This window comes from Oryzias melastigma, linkage group LG15 (assembly GCF_002922805.2).
Source record: "Oryzias melastigma strain HK-1 linkage group LG15, ASM292280v2, whole genome shotgun sequence".
Lineage (NCBI taxonomy): Eukaryota > Metazoa > Chordata > Actinopteri > Beloniformes > Adrianichthyidae > Oryzias > Oryzias melastigma.
In genome coordinates, this window is record NC_050526.1 from 22838070 (window position 1) to 22857856 (window position 19787).

Below are 19787 nucleotides of genomic sequence, written 5' to 3' on the forward strand. Positions count from 1 at the left end.
ATTTGTAAAATTTCTACTGATGTTTTTTTTCTAACCTCACCCACATTCCTAAAATTTTCATATTGTTTCATATCATTTTTGTTCAGTTTAAGCCACAAAATAAATAACAATATTCCAGTAAAAATATGCAAGAAACAGGAAGAAAAAGTGAGCTCTACACTAACATCAATCAAAATCTACAAACTTTAAAACCAAAAATGTTTTCCCAAGTAGCTTCCCAGTGATGGTTGAGGAGATAGGAGGCCATACATCCAAATCCCAAGGAGGAATTTGCTTTTTTTTAAGGTATTTCAAACAAAAAAATTCAAGATGGTGGCCTCTTGCTGAGGTCAAAGGTCAACAAAACTTCCGTTTTGGCTGAAGACTCAACCTGGAATTATGTTAAGATTGCTCAATGAAGAGTTTTCTTTTCCCATATTGAAGAAAAATGGGAAAAATTCCAATTTTGTCACAAAATGGCCCTGTCCTCTGACCATCCCATAATAATTTTCAAACTTCTTTTGGATATTTCTGACAGATCTGTTTTGGTTTCATTAGTAGAGTTTGATTTTTTTCTTCATTTTTGATGTTTTTTCCCACTGTGATGTCATTCTTTTTGGTGGAGGACATTATATGTCAAAAATTCATCATGATACCAGGATTCTGGTGAGTAAGAAAGAAGAATTGTGAAAACAATCTGGTCAGGACAGCTGAGGGAAATAACTTTATCGCCCCACATCCTGGTTAGTGATCCAAAAAAAATACTGAAAGTTGTAAACATCTCATCTGTTCACATTTCAGCCCAGAAAAAGCTTTTGCTGATCTCTAAAACATGTAGTTGAAAACCAGTCTTGCTTCGGTTTTGCTTTTTAAGACAAACACTTCACAAATTTATGTGAGGCATGTAAATTAACAACAGATGCATCACATTCTTTTGTGCAATAGTGGTGGGATTATGTCAGTTTCTTTCCACTCCTTTTTACGCAATAGACAAAAAATATGAATTCAGATCTTAGCTAGATTTGATATGTCTATGTATTTTTATAGTCTTTCCCCTTATTTTTTGATTGAAACTAATCAATCAATAAAATTAACTGAATGCATGGAAAAAGCATGAAACGTGAAAAAACAAATAAATTATAGAGATTCACACTTTTCTTTACAATCTAAATAGAGAAATATTAAACTTTTAAATAATAAGTGGTTAGCACCAAGTGAGAAGACTGGTATGAATCTTGGCTGGGAAAAACCTTGCGTTTTCTTCATTTTTCTGATTTTAAAAGAAATTTATTAAATTTAAGGCTCTTAAAATACAATCACTGAACAGTGACAATACATGATTACACAGAGCCTAATATGTGCTCTTTTCTTGCATTTTCTCTGGAAACTCCAAGTTCATCTGTTATTTTAAATTGTCTCTATACGAGTGGTCCTGCAACAGATTGAAAACCTATCCAGCGTGGACCTTACTGTCTCCAAACAGTTACTAGGATAGGCTCCAGCAACTTTGTGGCCTCAAAAGGGAACCAGTGGGTTTGGAAAATGAAAACACGTGGAAATAAAAAATGAGCACATGTAAATAAAGTGATGCCAATGGAGTTGATTATTTCCGTAACTGAACTATCAACAATGACTAATTCTCCTAAGTTTTCATGTTTTGTGAAACTCAAAAATTATATAAATATTGAGAGGACAGAACAGTTTCCTGGTATTGCAGGTGTTCATAGTGTTCTTTGTTTTTTTTTTTTTTTAAAAACTGTTTTCCATCAATCACCACACCAAGCTTTTCAGTGAAAATTCATCTTTATTGAGACCGTACATGAATTATCAATGACAGAAACCTCGCAAAAAATATAGATATAAAACCACCCCCTGGGTTGAGGTGCTACAAGAAGCAGCAACAGCTGCTCCATCTTTCTCTCTCATATTTTCTTAGTAACTGCTATGTGAAACTCAAACAAGTGTTGGTAGGCTGCTCCTGGACTGGATTCTGCGTTCATCTGTTGAATTGGGACACCACAAAAAAGATGACATGGTGATGGAGATACATAGAGCTGCACCCCAGCGTGGATTTACAGATGAAAATGTTGGTGAAGGAATTTCTATTCAGCTGCTTAGTCTGGAGCTGAGAGCCCCCTGCTGGTGGAGTCTGGAAGTGACAAAAAGTAAAGAAAATATCTGCACAGGAAAAATATTATCTAAATTATGACCAGCAGCTTTAATAGGGCAACTAATATTCAACTATACATAAATGAAACATTAACAAATTTAAATTCTTATATTTCAATAATTTCTTAAAAAGTGTATCAGAATGAGTTTCTGAATGAGCTTTATTTCAAAGTAAAACATAATCTAAATTAACACTCAGACCAAGCAGCTTCACAAATTCCTCCATATGTTGCCATGGAAACTGTACAGGTGGGCTGCACCAAAAAATGTCAATGCATAGAAAAATAAATATAGCTCAGTAAATCCAGGGCAAAAATTATTTAATCATTGATTGTACGATTAAAAATTACATAAAAAAAAAAAAAAACTTCTGAGGCTTTTTCATTTTTAACATTGGGTTTTTCAGTTTCAGGGAATACATAGAATAAGCTTTACAGAAATTACTACCTAAAAATATACAAGCACAGACACAAACATGAAGAGTAAAGCCAACAAATGATTCGTCGGAAAGCAGAGCAGAGTGTAAGAATCTTTACATGGAGCTTCTTGGTCTGCAGCTTTCTTTAATGTCCTTAAAAACATTTCCTGGAAGCTTAAGTTAATACAAAAGTTCTTTTTTTATTATTATTATTATTTTACAATGCTGTCAAAACTTGGTTTTAAAATATTTTTTTTAAAGTAGCAAATTTAAGAGGTTTTCCGTTCATATATTCTCTAGAGTGGACCGCAAGTTAGGAGATGTCAAGACAAAGCAAACAGTTGCGCCGGGATTGGACAACGGATGGAAATCGGGCTGGGACGCGTGTTTTCCAGTGTGCTGCTTTGGACTCGCTAACAGTAGTAAAACACAAGCCTTGTTCTCCCGACAGAACTTGATGACGGCGGGACGTCTGACACAGATGGGTGACACATCGAGCAGAGGCTTACATTAGTTATTACCATCACAATAAGAATGATCTAACAGCAATACTTATACATTAATATACTGCAGGTTTCAAATGTTTTACACTTCTTACATAATAATAGAAAAAAAGGAAAAAAAGAAAAAAATACACCATAAGAAAAATAGATTGCAGTTAATAGTGGAAAACAGTGCAAAGGATATTCTGGGCTGTTTGTTTGCTTTGTCTGTCTATATTTAGTTTTTTCATTTTTTACAAAAACAAACAAAAAAATAAACAAAACAAAAAAAACAGAAAAACTTAAAACATACTTCTGTGGTGTCTGGTGCTCTGGTCCAGACACGAGTATCGCCTTTCTCCAGTACCTCATTGATTTCTGCCACAGATGTAGGTGGAGTGTGTGTCCGTGTGTGTGTGTTTGTGTGTAACATTTAGCGTAGTGGTTCTCAACTTCGGTCCTCAAGCTCCGGCACTGTACAGGTTTTTGTTCCAACCAGGTCCTACAAAAACAAATAATTGAGTTTTTAAAAACTGAATTTGATACTAGAAGTGCACACAGTTTTCTGCAGCCTGCAAAAAATAATAATGAAATAAATAAAAAAAAAAGAATAAATGAGAGGGAATAAAATAAATCAAATGAAAGCATTTCTCCCCTGTGATACGAGCACAACAGAAACAACTGGTCGGCGAGGAAAATGCACAGCGGAGAGACCCGAGGTTGGAACAAGAACCCGCCGACATGCTTGCAATGCACTCGGATGACCAGACAAGCCGGCTTCCGCTCTGAGACTCGGCCGCTACACCTTTCAGAGGACTGGCAGGAGGGCAGAGGCCGAGCACCACTGATCATGTGCAACAATGTGCGGAAACTTTCCTTGGTGTGACAGCTTCATCTGCCCCCCACAGCGACTGCTCTACTCAAAGATTTCAAACACAAAGTTCTCCGGGCGGATCTCCCTGACTCCTCCTGCTAGTGTTTCTTCAGGAAGATTCCAGTAGAATTTGGGAGGAAGGTTTTTTTTTTGGGGGGGGGGGAGCTGCTCACTGGGGACTTTACTGGGATGACTGGGAGTTGTCATTCTTGCTCTCCTGACTGGAGGGGGCTTTGCCGTTCCAGGGCGAGTGAGCCCCCAGTGCAGGTGAACTGTTGAAACTGTCCTCATCCTCCAGTCCGTTCGCCCCATCGAACTGCGTGTTCTCCAGCCGCGTAATCAGACGCTCGTCCTCGTCACCAAACTCCCCTCCCATCAGAGTGGGCTCTCCCACCATCATCACATCCTAAAGGGGACAGCAAGTGCCGGTACACATTACCCCATCATACAGGGGGGCGGGCGGAATTTTCTGGCTGCATGAACCAAGTGGATAATGCATTCTTTCTTTGGCATATGCTCTAGATGCAACTCCAGGTGGGTTCAGGTTTAGCATTACTAATCCATCTCTCCTAGTTGAATGAACTACAGCTGAGCCAAATTTGGTTTTGGGGGCGTGCACTGGGCGGCCCCGCCCCTGTGACAAGAACCAGGGTCCCGGGGCCCTCCCTACTGGCCAGCAGTGGGCGTCCCTGATCCTTGGGTGCTGCGTCGCAGTCGGGGTTTTCATTCCACCTCGGGTCTCGTTCGCTCAAACAACCAACCAAGTGAGCCAAGACAGAGAAAACTAGGAGCTCCGATGACTATAAGACCAACCGAATGTTCAACTGCCCCGATAGAAATCAGAGCAAAGGAACCGCTACCCCCCACACTCCTAAAATAATAGAGGTCACTCATTTAAAACATAAATGCTGCGGCCCCAGAGGACCAGGGACTGCCCATCACTGGTTAGGGGTCTAAAAGCCATTTACAAAAAAAAAAAAGCACCTCCTAATGCAGACCAACACTCACGAATACCCCTCTAAGCTCTTTGCCTCCCGCTCTCCTTTAAGCTAGGAGGTGCTGACAGAGGGAGTAGAGGAAATGCTTACAGGTACCTGGCTGGAGAGTGAAAAACTGTTGCCTGGGCTTTTCTTCTTGCTGTTGCTGTTGTTGTTGTTGCCCCCGCCCGAGCTCACAGTGCTGCCGCCGGACACCTTTCTTTTCCGGCGTTTATTCGGAGCTTGCCTGGCCGGTTCAGCTGCAGGTAGAGACAGAAATGATTGATGCTTGAGTATAGGTTGTTCCTCATTTGAGGATTTGAAAAACTGCAGTCTTTTTATAAAAATCAATCAGAATGTCAGCGTTACCTGGAGGTGCTACCATCCTTTGCCACTTTTGAAAAAGACAGGTCTTCAGACAGTCTCTGGGGCTTAAGCTGTAAGTCTTGTGTCTGGACATCAACTCCTGCATCGGCTCCAAAATCACACATAGCTTCAGGGAAGGTGAAGGAGTAAAAATAAGATGTTAATTCCCTTCAGCTGGGTTTAAATCAGGGATCAAAGAGAAAAAGTCTTACACGGAGGTAGTTGAGCGTCGAGTTGGATAGTCCACATCTGGTGATATTTTTAGACAGCTGATCGAGCATCTGGGGATCCTGGATAATTAGGTTAAAAAATACGTTCTAAGCATACATGCGCACTCTCGATTCCACATAGTGATCCTTTAAAACTCACATGCATAGCCAAAATGCTCCTGGGAAGGACTTCTCTGTGTTGTCTGATACTGAAGTGCCACGTTTTGATCCTCATCATGTCGTCAAACATGAACTCCAAGTACAGCCGGCCTTCGACACAAACCTGAGAATGAGAGGGCACAGAGTTAACCGGCTCCTGGGTCAAACCAATGCAGCAGTCATCGACCAGCACAGGTGACTGTACCTGTGTGAACATGGGTTTGCCATTCTGGGTCACCATGGTGCATTGGTCGCAGTCCAGGGACACAAAGTTACTATGGAAGGACTCTTTTGGATGCTTCAAAACGTAGAAGAGCTCAGTGGCGCCTCCCTCAAAAATACTTCTAAAGTATCGAGGAATCAACGTCCTGCCGATTGCTGCAAACAACAGAGGATACGGTCAGACCCATAAACAAGAATGTGGAACCACAGGAGGAACAAACATCACTTCAAAAGATAAAGAAATTGTTTCTTACTGTATCGTTTTGGACCATCTTCTAAACAGAAGGTGATAGTGAGCATGGCGTCATCTTCAAAGAACTCTGTAGTGAACGCGTCCCACCAGAGATTGTCACAGTCCTGGAAGCGAGCGAAGAAACATCTTTTAGAAAACACTAAACAACAATGGCATCTAAAAATATAATTATTCCAATTAAACTTCACTCAGAAAATGCTAATTAGTACCATCAAATTCATCGTTTTCATATATATATATATATGGTTAAAAATAGACTTTGTTACTTCTTAAACGTCATAGCTTCATTCTACTTTTTAGAATGTTTTGTGATGTGGAAATAGTTTTTGTTAATTTTTTTTTAGAAAGAAAATTCATTTGTGTAAAATTCCCAGAGTTCAAATGTAATCTTGCTGTCCACTCTGGCTTCCCAAAGCCACTCTTATTTGACAACACAAATGACATTTGGAGCTCTAATTACAATCCGGCAAACTTGAAGACATAATCCTATTAGGAATTGGAAGGTAAATTAAAACAGTAAGCCTCAGTCAGACTCATCACAAAATCTGTGGCATGTTTAGAAACAGATAAACAGGCTCGTAAACAAAAGCCACACATCTTAAAACTGAGCAGAGATGCTGTTGTGTCGGTAAACATTTGAAGGGATTTCGCTCTCACCTCTGTCCAGTTCTGCAGTCGTTTATTCAGCTCGTATATCCTGTAATCTGTCTGGTTCCCATACGGCGTGGGTCTCCTAAAACAGCCATGGAGCCAATGGGCAAACATTTAATAAATGCAAACTGCAAAGATAATGGAGCTTTAGCTACAGTTTTAGCAAATCCTAAAGTTACATTTGAGAACTTACCCCATTCCAGGCTCCATATATGAGGGCGGGTACATGGGTGTTGGCCTAGAAATATGAAGAAAAAGTGGAAATAAGAATATCTTACAACAAAAACTTTTCAGGTGCATTCATGTATTGGGCTTTCCATCATGTTTTAAGGTTTATTTGTGCAAAAATATATGATTTTTTTTCATTTTTATTAATCTTTTTTTATCCCAACATCTTGCCATATGTTGCTAATTCACAATGTACCGTTAAATTCCAGGACAACACTTTCTTTAACATCACTTTAAACAGATAAACATTGGGGAATGTGTTTTTAATATAATTGGAAAAGAAATTCAGGCATAAAAAGGTTAATTTTCTCAATATCAAAATAAAATCTGCATTAAGACGCACAATTTGCAGCTATAAACTATTTAAGCTTCATCAATGTGAAGCAAAAGGAGGATTTTACTCTCATCAAAAGTGATCAAATGAGCTTAAGTGGGACAAACTGCATGTGGCTATATGGCTAATGACAATAATAATGATATTCATCTGTTTAATATTTAGTCTACTCATTATAATGATAATAATAAAAATATGTAATTTAACATGTATAAAATGTAAATAGCTATAAAGACTCTGCTCAATTTTCTTTGACAACTTAATATTTTTGGCAATAAAATGGCATATTATTTTTTCAAAATAAAAGAAGGGAAACATAATATATATATAATCATTATAAAGCCCAAACAAATATTTTTTAGGTCCAAGCAGCTCAAATGGAGTATCAAATTATCAACATTATCACAAAAAAAAAAAAAAATCTGCAACTTTCTATAGATTCTGGTTTGCAGTAAAAGATTGCACATGACAAAAGTATTTATTGTCTTTACGATCGAAACCTACCCCACATCTCTGTCCAGCATAGCGCCTGGGTGGAAGGGGGGAAAGTTGCCGCCGTTGGGTGGCTCCTTGGGAGAGTACAGCTTGAATGACTTTGACGAACAGCCTGCATCCATAGCAAAAGAGGAGGGGGAAAAAAGAGCAGAGAATTAAAAGGAGATTTAGATTACTTTGGATTTAGCTCATTCAAATCACAGCCTCATCCAAGTAATCTAATGCTGGATGATTTTGTTGAGATTTGCCCAAATAAAAGCAGACTGCCAACACAATTTCCTGCTGCTTTCATTCCCTAATGCATGATCAATTTTCTAAATGCGACAACAAAAAAAATGCTTTTTATATTAGCCTACAAACAAAAAAAACAATCAGGGAAATGGGTGTATTTGTGATCTTGTACCACTTTAAGCCATTGGACAAACCCCCACGTGATCCAAAACATGCTCCATCCCCCACTTTTACCCCATTCGTCCAAAAAGAACAACCAAGTTAAAGCAAAAAAAAAAAAAAAAACGTAAAGAAATCTATGCAACAATTGACGTGTAAAGGAATCAATACTAACAACTTCTTTTAGTAAAAGCAACAGAGGATTAACACAAACCTGGGCCGTCATGAGTATAATCAGTTTAAAAAAAAGGAAAAATAAAAGTATTAATTACATTTGCTTGATTAATATTATCAAGCTCAGCCAAACACTTCCAAAAGACACCACTAGATGGCAGTATATAATGCATCTAAATGTATAGTCTTTGTAGGTCACTGTCAGTTTGCACTTAAAAACAGGACTGCCTTTAATTAAAACCAGCAGGGGGAAAAAAACATCCTCAACTTCAATGCAAAAGCAAACCTGACAGAAGAAAATCAGTTACAAAGCACTTTAGGGCAAACTAAGAGGGAATCCCACAACTCTTTAAAAAGAAAGGAAGAGCAACCTTTAGTTGATAGAAAATAATGAAGTATGTTTTCCTTCACAACTAAAGCCCATAAATTACTGCACCTTTAAATATGAACTGTCATGAGTTCCTTCGTTTTTTATTATTGGAAATTAATGTGTTCAGGGACAAAATAGAAAAAAGAAGATCAATAATTCTCTGCTTTGGACCAAACCTACAAACACCCACCCCCAACATTGCCAGCCATTAACCCCATTCTGCACCAAGATATACAGATTGATCTGATCAAATTTGCTGCTGCAAATCATGTAACCACTGGAAAACAGTATAATGAAAGATACTTTTATTTTTATCTCCAGAAAATAGATATTCTGCCAAACTTTAATTGGAAAACACATCAAAGGTCACATAAATAAGGTTAAAGGAAACATATCTTAATAAAACAACCTAAGCTGAGTTTCTTTTACCAACTCCTTACATAGCGGTGGAGCATGCACAGCAACTCCTGTAAAGGTTAACCACACATAATGAGAGCTGCGTGTATTTAAGTCCGCCCAAACTCCTCACTGCAAACAATAGAGCTGCATCCAGAGGATCGCCTGCAGCCACTAAAACATCCAAAGTTGCGTTCAAAGACTCAACAAACGTGTGGGTTCTTTCAAGAGTGATGGTATTTCCTCAAATGCACGAATGCAAATTCTTCATTTAAATATAAATACCTCGACTTTAATTTAGCATCTGATTACAAGCGTTAGCTAACATCAGGCCCCCTTTGATTATCCGTCTGCAGAGAGCGGATGCCCATGCTAGGCTATTAACCAACAAGCTAAATAAATGTCATCCACTTCGAATTTAACTTATGGCATAAATTGTAGTTTCATTTGTACTTAAAAAATAAAAACAACATTTTTGTTATGAGAAGCTAGTTTAAGTTACCTAAAGAGAAACGCGGTGTCGTTTAACACCTCGGTTCGGTGTTGCTAGCCAGCTAGCCTCTTTGCTAGCCGGAGCTGCTGCTGCCAGCGCACCTTTGATGATTCCTGCGAGATCCAAATATAAAACTGCAAAGAACCAAAGCTCTCCTGACGTATCCTCTGATTCCGGACGGCATGCAAACCCAAACTACATTAAGATACTTTAGCCAATGCCCACAGTTAAGGGCAGAGTTACCTATGCTGCACTACTACAGGACCCTTTGTTCCTGCCAGCCGAGACACGAACAAAAGCCCCGCCCCCTCCAGGCTCCCCCGCCCCTTCCAAACACACACCCGGACAAAACAGGACCCTCTCCCTCACTGGGGCCCCAATTTGTTTTGTCTGGGACTCTGCGGTCCACCAGTGGCCCCTGTTGTGGTACAAGGTGGTTCCCCATTGAGAGAGACAAGTCTTTTTTGCTTCTTAGGTGTATTCTTAGAGAAGTAGAGGAATGTAAACAAGCTGTCACTTTCATTGACACCTGAACAATAAATATAAAATTTAAGGGATGAAGTTCGTTAACAAAGAACAAATATCTGGCTGCATCAAAAAATTTTAATTTACTTTAATTTCCTAAGACATTCTGACTTTTATTTATTGCGTTGTCGTTTTTCAGGTCTGCAACCTGAGGTTCCGAAGCTCTTTATTCCTCTATTGTGGCTCTTAGGCTTCGAAGAAAAATGCAAATGCACTGAAAATATCACAGATTATTTAAGTTTTGTCATTTATGCTTTGATTTTAAACTGGGGTAATCTTTTATTAGTAAAACAACTTTTTTGTGCCACTGCTAGTACCAAGCTAAAATCAAGACATATTCAATATTTATGCTGTTATGTGTTTTGATAGCGTCAAACTATGTATGGTTTCACAACATAAAGCCTCTTCAAAATAAGCTCCACTATTAGTATTCCTAAGCTGCATTAAAACCAGAGCTATAAAGCTGGTTTGTGAACTATATTTTCAATAAGGCAGAAAGCAATGCATTTGTGAGAATCGGAAACATATGTGATGTTAAGCAGATTTAATGCTGACTTTATTTGAACTTTAATTTTTATCATTATTAGACATATAAATGTGTTTATTTGTAATTAAAATGAAGATTTAAATTGCTTTTCTGATATTTTCTTTACTCCATCAATGGCTAGAATTTGCAAATATAGTCTGCTGCCCCAAAAATTGTAACTCTTACAGAAAACAGTCTGTTTTCTTGTTGAATAAACGGTCCGTATTAAACTAAGTACATGCCTATGAAAATAAATGCATTAACTACAGCAACATTTTAAATATTTTATAAGCTGTGAAGGTATTTTAGTTGCACCAGACTGTCATAAATCAGTTTATATGACCTGCATTACACAAATGTATTATGTTATTCATACTGAGTGGTCATTTGTTAATGATGCAGGGCTTCTGACATCCTTCATGAGTGTTTGTGTGGACAAGAGGAAAAGCAACATCGCCCTCTGCTGGCCATGTTTTGTAACTGCTTTTTAGTTAAGATCCGAATCAGGATACAACACAAAATATTCCTTTTTTTCCTTTTTTTTTTTTTTTGCTTTTCTTTAAGCAATTTATTTTATTTTAAATGTAACCTAGTTTCCAGTTCTAAGAAAAACATGTGCTTAACTAATTCATTTAAATCAAAAGCAGATTTTATGGTATGATTTATTTCATGTGTTCTTTCCAACACATAAAAATTTCACATAAAACCTAAGGTTTTCAGATGAAACAATTTTATGTTTTTAATTTTAAAAAAACCTGACGTCAAACTGAAAACTACTATATTAAACACGAACATCTCGCTTAATCTATATCAGCCATGCCATGCAAAAAAGAAAAAACAATCAGTATTTAGCAACAGTTAATATATAGATATTCTCTTAAAAATGTTTGATTGATTTAGCCTATTCAAGCAGAGTTTTACTGCTTTTGCTGAACTGAACTGTTGCATGAAATCAAAGCTCTTTATAAAACGAGGGCTGACAGAGTGCATAAAGAAGTACGGGGGAAATCTGAAGTAAATGCTGTTGAACAGGATGTTCATCCTCCAGTTGCTACTTTTCCATGACAATCCTGTCATGGAAACAGTTGTGACAAGTGAACGATACCCGAAGACAGAACTAACACAAAACTGCACCAAGACAATTTAGTTGTGGTCTGACAAAGAAGCCGTCTGCTTTGAAATAATTTATAAAGACAGAAAATGTGATGTGCATCATGTGAAAAATATCCAAAGCCAAAGAACGCTGATTAAATTGTCAGTTTTTGGTGATTTCTCAGTTGTTCTAAAATGAAAACAAGCTGTTGTGTCAGAGTGAAAACAGAACTCTGCACTCTCATTCTTAACTAATGAACAGAAGGGCTCAAAATATCAGATATATCTATTTGTCATCAAATATCATTTAACTTTCTCTTTCAGTTTGTCGCTACGGCAAAAGATTTTTGTTCATATCTCGAAAAATAATGTCGAGAAATGTTAGACTAAACAAGTCGTCCCTCACAGCTTCCCAGTTACGTCATCACAGATTCACGCCCTCCCCATGCAGGTTTGACTTCACCCTCCAAACCTGCTGGCATGTTTGCAAAACTGCAGCTCACACATTTCTAAATTACAGGTGTGCATTGATAGAAAACCCTTTTGTCCTCCTTAACTCCCCCCCTCCCTCCAGCAGCATGGCCCATGCCAGCCTTCATTTGCCATCCTGTCGTCCTGCAGCAGATGTGACATCACTAAGCTTGGCGCCACTCTGCACCCCCACCGTTCCTCCGACTCCCCAGCATCTCTGTCTCCCACGCATTCCTTCCTTCTGTCTGCCTCTGCACACAGCCATTTTGATCAGGCAAAGCAGATCTGCCAGACTCACTGAGCTACAAAGAGAAGGGGACGAAGAGGAAGAAGTGAAAGGCNNNGGGGGGGGGGGGGGGGGGACTTTTGGTGCAGCAAAATAAAAGCTGAGGTAGTGTTGTTCTTGTATAACCGTCATTTAAAAAAAGAAAGAAAGAAAGCCTTGCCCTTTGGAGTGCCATTTAGCTTTTAGTCAATTTTCTCCAATCAGAACCCATACGACTTTCTGCATGAAGCTGCACAGTTACTGGAAAAGGAAACGTAGAGGAAGGAGGGAAAGAATGAGATGTTGAAGTCAGATAAGGAGGGGGTTAGATGAAAAGAAAGAGAGCAATGGGGACCACATGGTTGAGTGGAGGTGGTGTTGCGGTATCTTCAGCTCACAGGCGATCTATTTATATCATTTAGCCCGAACAAAGGAGGTGATTGGCTCCAGAGTTTTAGGACAAATCTGGAGCGAACCCTTTAAAGAGCTATTTCGCTGCAAAGTCACAAGAACAGCCGAGTGTCAGGAGGTTGCCCAACAACAAGACTGACAAGAGAGGCCTGTTTTCATTGCACTCTCCTCTGTGCTGTGACTTGACCAGAAAAATCAAAGTGGAGATCACTTCTTTTTAATCTAACAGCCGTGGAGAGGAGGATCTGCCACGAGACCATTATGCAAGAATGTGGGGGTCTGTACGTTTAATGATTTCCAGCTTTCAACGTGAGAAACTGAAAGCAGACTTGATTGCTGTTGCTCTGTTTGTTATCTGTGAGATCTCCCACCCTAAACCTGTTCGAGCAGGCTCCTCCTGAAGGTGACCACGTGTGCGACTGCAGGCACATACCCAGCATTTCCATGAAAGCTTTTGTAAGCCTCCGAATGTTAGAGAACAGCGTGTACAAAGCAGATCCCCCTATCGTGAAATATTCTACATCTGCACACCAAAACGTGCAAAAATACTCCAATTTGGTCACTCCTCAGTTGAGTCGCAGGAAGGTGAGGAGAAGGATGTGACAACATCGATCACCTTAGTTATATTATTTAATCTAATAACAAATTGTCCATAAATCAGAATAGCCTTATTAAACCAATCTGACTATCTAATTTAATCTGCCTGCTTTGACCAGACGTCAGGATTTAATTTCTTCTTGCGCGCTCTTCCCGTCCGTCCTCTCTGGCCCTCTGAGGTTTGAGCAGCCATTTCTGTAGCCTACATTCTCCCAGTGAAGCACAGTTCAAAACAAAACCCCTCCAAATGAAGGGAAAATCAAACGCTCACCTGGAAGTGAGTAGATTTCAAGATAAAAAACTTTCCAAACATCCCAGCTGCCAAAGACCGACATGTGTGGACAGACACAGATTCAACAAAACCTCTCTTTCCTCATTCAGCGAGGAGAATAAACCTTCACCGACTGACAACGTTGATTTGAATAACCTTTATTAAAAGTAGAGATTTTGATTTAATTAAAGAACTGCTTAATAAGGAGACAGAAGTGTAACAAGTCCCCGTTATGAACAAAAGCTCACCTCCAGGAGAGCTGAATTGGAAATTAAATCGCCTTAATAACGGTTTAGAGTCCCACCGAAGCCCTTAAAACCTCATTTGTCATTTTAAAAGTTGCACATTTAGAGTTTTGGGAGTGACTCTAAATCTCCAGCCTGAAACTCACTCTTATGACTGTATGAATTGATACAATTCAAAGTGATACATTTTAAATCCTTTCATCAATATTTGCAGCATATAGGTTGTTGGCTTGACAGAGTCCGTTTTTGCAATATTTTCGGCTTTTTGTTCATATTTTCCTCCAATTTTTCCACACTTTTCAATTGATCACTTCTTGTATGCCAAAGAAATTCAAATTTTTCCATAAAAACACAAATTAGAAATCTTCTTAAATCAAACTTCCCTTACATTAACAAAAACATTTTTGTCTCATTTTAGTTCTAACTTGATATCTCTAAGTTACATCTGGGATAAATGAATCCTCATTTTTGTGTAAAGGTTGCATTGATCTTCACAGAAGGGCAGCACCACTGTGGAGGTTTGCTGTGGTTTTCCTGTCAGTAACCTCATTTTACAGCTTGTTTTAATCCAGTGGCTTCACCAGCACAAACACAAACTCCTGCTGCTTGACACTGGCCCCAGAGGGCTTTGCAGCACTTTAACATGCACGCAGTCATCTTTCTGACACCACCACTGAACACGGAGACTGAGGAGAAAAAGAGTGCGCACTCACCGGGACAAGCACAACCTCCAACAGACATCTTCTCACATGGTGGGCCCTTCTCTGAACGAAACAGCTGCGCTCAGTCCAAACGCTGCTCGCATGGGCTCACTCTGAGGAAAACAACACAGACAGAGGGGTGGGGAGATAAGAGGGAGTGGTATAAAGCAGGCCATGTTCAACACAACTACACTTCTCTCTCTGTCAGAAGCAGGAAGTTGGCAGTGGCGCTCTAACTGCATCATTAATAGACTTATTGCAACATGAGTGGGAGGGAAAATGAGAGAGGAGTGAAAGAAGAAGGGGAAAAAAAGCAGTGTGTGAGGTTGGAGGGAGTAATAGGGGCTGCAGAAAAAGAAGAAAGGGAGAGGGAGGCAAAGGGGAGGAAAAGGACAAAATGCCCACGAAGTGTGCGCCTGTGTGGCTGTGATGCATTGTCTATTTTTACCCTGTGCTGCTGTGGAAGATAAACATGCTCAGTGGGAGCCTAGAGGCAGAGGGTCATTACTGCCTTACCAACGCGCACACTCATGCACTCTGTGCCTCATGTGTGACAGACTCTCATCTCTCTCTGTCTCGCTCGGTTTTTCTGTGCTGCAGCGAGAACACTGGTGTTAATCACGACAGACAGTATCGATTAAAAATGCAAAGCCCTCCTGGAGCGCGGGGACACTGAAGGCTCATGGGAGGCAGGAAGTGTGCGTGCTATGTGCACACACGCTCTGTGCACTCCTGGCTTTGCTCCAGCATCTTCCTCCCCATCATTTCCACCCTTCATCTTCACCTTTCTTTCAATTATCTCTTCAGCCTGTTGATATTTTTCTGTCTGCAGTTTTTTTTTTTTCATTTCCTCTCTCTGCTGTGTTTCACTGCTTCGTTTCCTGTCCATCCCCATAACCGCTCTCAGCCTAAACGCGCATGTTCTCCAAGCCAATAATCTCATAATCTCACACTTTGTACACAAACGGCCACATAACTGACTCCCATGAGCAGGAGGGCTTTGTTGCTCCCTTTCAGTCAGTTGCAAAATTGACTAAATATCTGTCAATTTGACTGAATCGAGAAAGGAGAAGAAACTGTCGTCTGGATATTACACACACTGATCTCCTGAGGTTTTAAAACAGTTTTTGTAGAGGTGCTGCTTTCAAAAGGAAAGGTGCACAAGAAAATTGAACTTAATAAGAAATAACTCACTTCTGAGGATTTTCTGAGAGGTTTTGTGCATCATTTTGCTCATGGGTGGCCTCTGGCAGTTTACAGTGTTATGTGGGGGGGGTGCTTAGTCTGAAGTACTGTTTATGTTGGTGTATGATCCACAGAAAAGCCAGGATTTAGGATTTTACGTCTCTGTTTTAGCACTCAGGTTACTTGTTTTGTTTTTTGCAGTGGTATATTTTAGATGAACAGTTGCATTATTAGGCCTTTTCTGCATCGTATGCTGCTTAGAGACTGCACAAGCACTTAACTGGGTGCAATAGACATTATGAAATGAAATTAAATCTGTAAATAGCAACTTTCTTCTGACTTTTTTGGGATCCACTGGGAACAATTTTCCATACTCCAGTTTTAAGCTGGTTTATGTCATTCACTTCAGCAAACACTTAAAAAGTTGCAGGAAAACTGTTGAAACAGATCTAACATGCAGGTAAAAGTGTGATTTATAGACTTCTAATGATTTACACAATTAAACTGACTCTTAGTGGTTGATTTAAACAGTTTAAAGTATATCTCTTCCGTTTATCAAATATGTCCATGTTGGCCTAATTAGGGTCGCACGCAGGAGCCGATCCCAGCTGTCTTCGGGCAAAGGCAGGGCACATCTGGTCAATCAATCATAGAGACACATACGAATTCAGACGAATGCAAACATTCCCTCCTGAGGGAATTTTTAGTTTCCAACATGTTGTTGTTTTTGGCTGTGGGAAAAAAGGCAGTGTGCCCTTACATGCACAGGCAGAACATGCAATCTACAAATAGAGACTTCAGCCAGGATTATAAGTTTGATGCTGTGGAGTGGCGTTGAGAACACAAAAAATGTTAAATAGATGCAATCTGCTGGTTTTATAGTAATTAATGAATTAAGGAGGTTCAAGTTTGTGTCTGCTTGTGCCCGTCTCTAAAATACAGGGTTGTGTCAGGAAGGGCAACTCTCTGCTAAACCACCTGTGAGAATCGGTGAAAGCTGTGGCAACCCTTGAGGGGCAAAAAACATTTAAATTAGTTGACATTTTAATTAAATTGGTCTCAAATTTGTGTTTTCTTTGTAAAAATGATCAGAAAAAGGTTTCTGTGCTGAAATGAAACCTGACAGGCACATTCCCCTCAATCTTTTGGCAGGGTTGTCACAGCTATAAGACACCACTGTCAGGATCTAAAACACTCTTTACTCAATTTTTTTAAATCAAATTATTTTATTTTTATAGAGGGATTGCTCTCCTTTGTTTCCTTTAGCGAACCATTCGATTTCAGAAATGTGGGGGACCCACCGGGAGGAAATAGATGTGGACTGAATCCTGCACCCTTCAGACTGATGATGAGCAACAAAATGTTTCAAGGAAGAAGATTTTAAGTCCAGTCAAAAGAACACTTCCTTGACGAATGAGAACAATTTTGTTAAATTTGTTTTTGACACTGCTCACTTTTCTAATATTTTGTTTTATTTTTGTATGTCTTGCAAAATTTAACAGTCTGTGAATCCCTAACAAAAAAAGAAATGAAATTGAAAAGGAGAAATGCTACAAAATGATAGAAAATAAGCAAAAAAAATCACACAAAAAGATGAGGGGTGTGTGGATGTTAGAAACTGCATTTCTCAGGATGTTTTGGCTCTACATCTGGGTGCACGCTTGACCATGTTCTCTATCCCACTCCTGCAGATGCAAAGGCTGCTGTTCAGCCAACACATGCAAACATAGCTCAAAAAGCTTTCAGTGAATAATGAAGTCCCCCCTCTCCACCCGCCTCCTGCTTTCCACTGTGGGAACACGCAGCAGCAGCAGCAGCAGCTCAATGACACCATGTGTCAGACAGCGAAGTGCTTGCTCACAGAAACATTCTGGGGTTCACACCTCATCTTTGACCGCTCTCCTCTCACTACAGTCAAACTGTGGTTCACACTCACTGACAGCCTGGTGTTGTCCTAAATTCCCTTCAAAAATGCCCCAAAAGACCCAGAGGTGCTCATGTGAGAGCATCATTCGCTCACTCTTTGTTTTGCAAACGCTGCACACTCTCTCTGCTGCACACATTTTCTCCCAATATCCGTGCTGGTTTCAGTTCTTACCTTTGTCTTTCTTCTCCTTCGTCCGCCACGCTCCCTGGATAAAGGAAAAAAAGTCCGCTCTGGTCAGCTGAAGAAAACACGCAGGTCTGACAGAGGCTGTGATGAGCAGATGCAGATAGGAGACACAAGGGAGGGAGGGGGGGATTTAACAGTGTTCAAATTGGATGATGAGAAGGAAGGAATGAGGAAAGGAAGTAAGGACAGAAGAGGAGGACGGACAAGTAAAGGGGGGGGGGGGGGGCTTTCATTCGCACTGGTATGAATATGACGCAGAGGCAGCAGCCAGAGCCACTTCTCCTCTCATCCCTCCATACCAACCAAGAGCACGGATGAGGGGGGGGGATCACTGTATCCATGACAACAGCAGAGCAGCAGTAGGTAGCAGTTTGTGAGAGTGCTGGGGCACAGCGGTGCTTCTTTCTTTCTCTTTTTCTCTAAAAACCAGGCAAGCTTCTGTGTTTCACAGCTGCGTAGATCACAGCGTCTGAATTCTCTGTGCTGGAATTATGAGCTGGACATATTTATTAAGCAAAATAGATCTAAAAAAGCCTGAATGGCTGTGTTTATGTAGAGAAACTTATCCGAAGAGCTGCAAGAAAATACTGAAAGAAGTGCTGATGGGTCTGGCAGATTTATAGAATGGAGAAAAGGGTTTGTTTTCAAGGTTGATCTTAATTAAAGAAATTTACTTTAAAGTGGTCTGGTTTGTGTTGTTTGTCAAATTGTCATGACTTTAGCGTGTGTTACTTTTGCCAAAATGCATTCAAAATTTCTTCAGAGGTTTATTCAGATTTTAATCATCTTTCTTGAATAAATGTATTTTATGATTTTTGACTTTTATTTTATTTTTCTAGCAGAGTTACGTCATAAAACAAGAAAAACTAAAAAAATCCCTAATCCTTTAAGGATTTTAATTATGTTTTAACTTCTTCAGTAGAAATCTGGTTGATTGTTTGGTCCAAACACTGACAAAAAAAAATATTTTGATTTTGAGATCTTAAAACATGTTTCGAAGTATTTGAAAGGAGGAAATCCTCTGCGAAAAAATGTACTAAAGAAACATTCCAAAGAAGGACTTGTGGTTAAAAATGGGTTGTAACGTTTTGGAATAATAATCATCACTCATTCTTTACTCTAATTTGATTTGTCAGATTTCTTGCTGATTATATGTAAATAGCATGTATATGACTTCCAACACAGAATTATACATTATACAGTTTGTAGCCTGGATTGTCAATTTCCTGGAAGGAATTAATTTCTCACTGCGACTCCATTGTGGCCCCAATATTATATATCCAAACTCCATCACTTCCCAATGTGGACTTAATTCATATTGTTTGATTAAAATTCACAGCTCTTTTCTTTTCTAACAAATCATTTGAAGGTGCTGCCATCCAAATCTCTTTTAGTAGGTAAGGAACCACAATTACTTTTTAGAAAAGAGTCATGTTTTTTCCTCATCAGACCATCCTTACAACAAGCTTCACTCCAAATTTGAAGTATTTAGTGAGGATTTCTCCAAACTCTGCAAAAATATATATATATATTCGGAAAATTTCTATGTATATGTAGATTTGGGCTTCTTAAGCATCAAATAGTTATATTTCTGATTGTAATCTTCCTCAGTTCAACTCTTTATGGAGAAGTTTGTTTACTGCTTATTTGTATAATGCGCTAAGTTTTGACAAAATGCTGCTTCTCATCTTTTTTTTATTCATATCAGCTAAAAGAATGTTATATTGCAACAATATTAAATGTAAC

At 39.3% G+C, this 19787-nt stretch overlaps 1 protein-coding gene across 6 annotated transcripts; it reads right to left on the bottom strand.

The window, feature by feature from the left end:
• Positions 1-1763: 1763 nt before the first annotated feature.
• ldb1a (LIM domain binding 1a) lies at positions 1764-18212 on the bottom strand. 6 transcript variants are annotated; one of them, XM_024297488.2, is made up of 12 exons: positions 18027-18207; positions 14756-14856; positions 7826-7928; positions 6953-6997; positions 6766-6841; positions 6110-6212; positions 5839-6011; positions 5635-5757; positions 5478-5555; positions 5269-5392; positions 5011-5159; positions 1764-3550 (listed from the first exon to the last, which is right to left on the bottom strand). In XM_024297488.2, the coding sequence occupies exons 2-12, from the start codon at positions 14781-14783 to the stop codon at positions 3497-3499; spliced, it is 1056 nt and encodes a 351-aa protein (XP_024153256.1). In that variant the 5' UTR covers positions 14784-14856; positions 18027-18207; the 3' UTR covers positions 1764-3496. The 6 variants fall into 6 exon arrangements, with proteins under 6 accessions (XP_024153256.1, XP_024153257.1, XP_024153251.1 ...); XM_024297489.2 differs by having other exon boundaries at positions 5017-5159; positions 18027-18204; XM_024297483.2 differs by lacking the exon at positions 1764-3550 and adding an exon at positions 3557-4328 and having other exon boundaries at positions 18027-18212.
• Positions 18213-19787: the final 1575 nt, after the last annotated feature.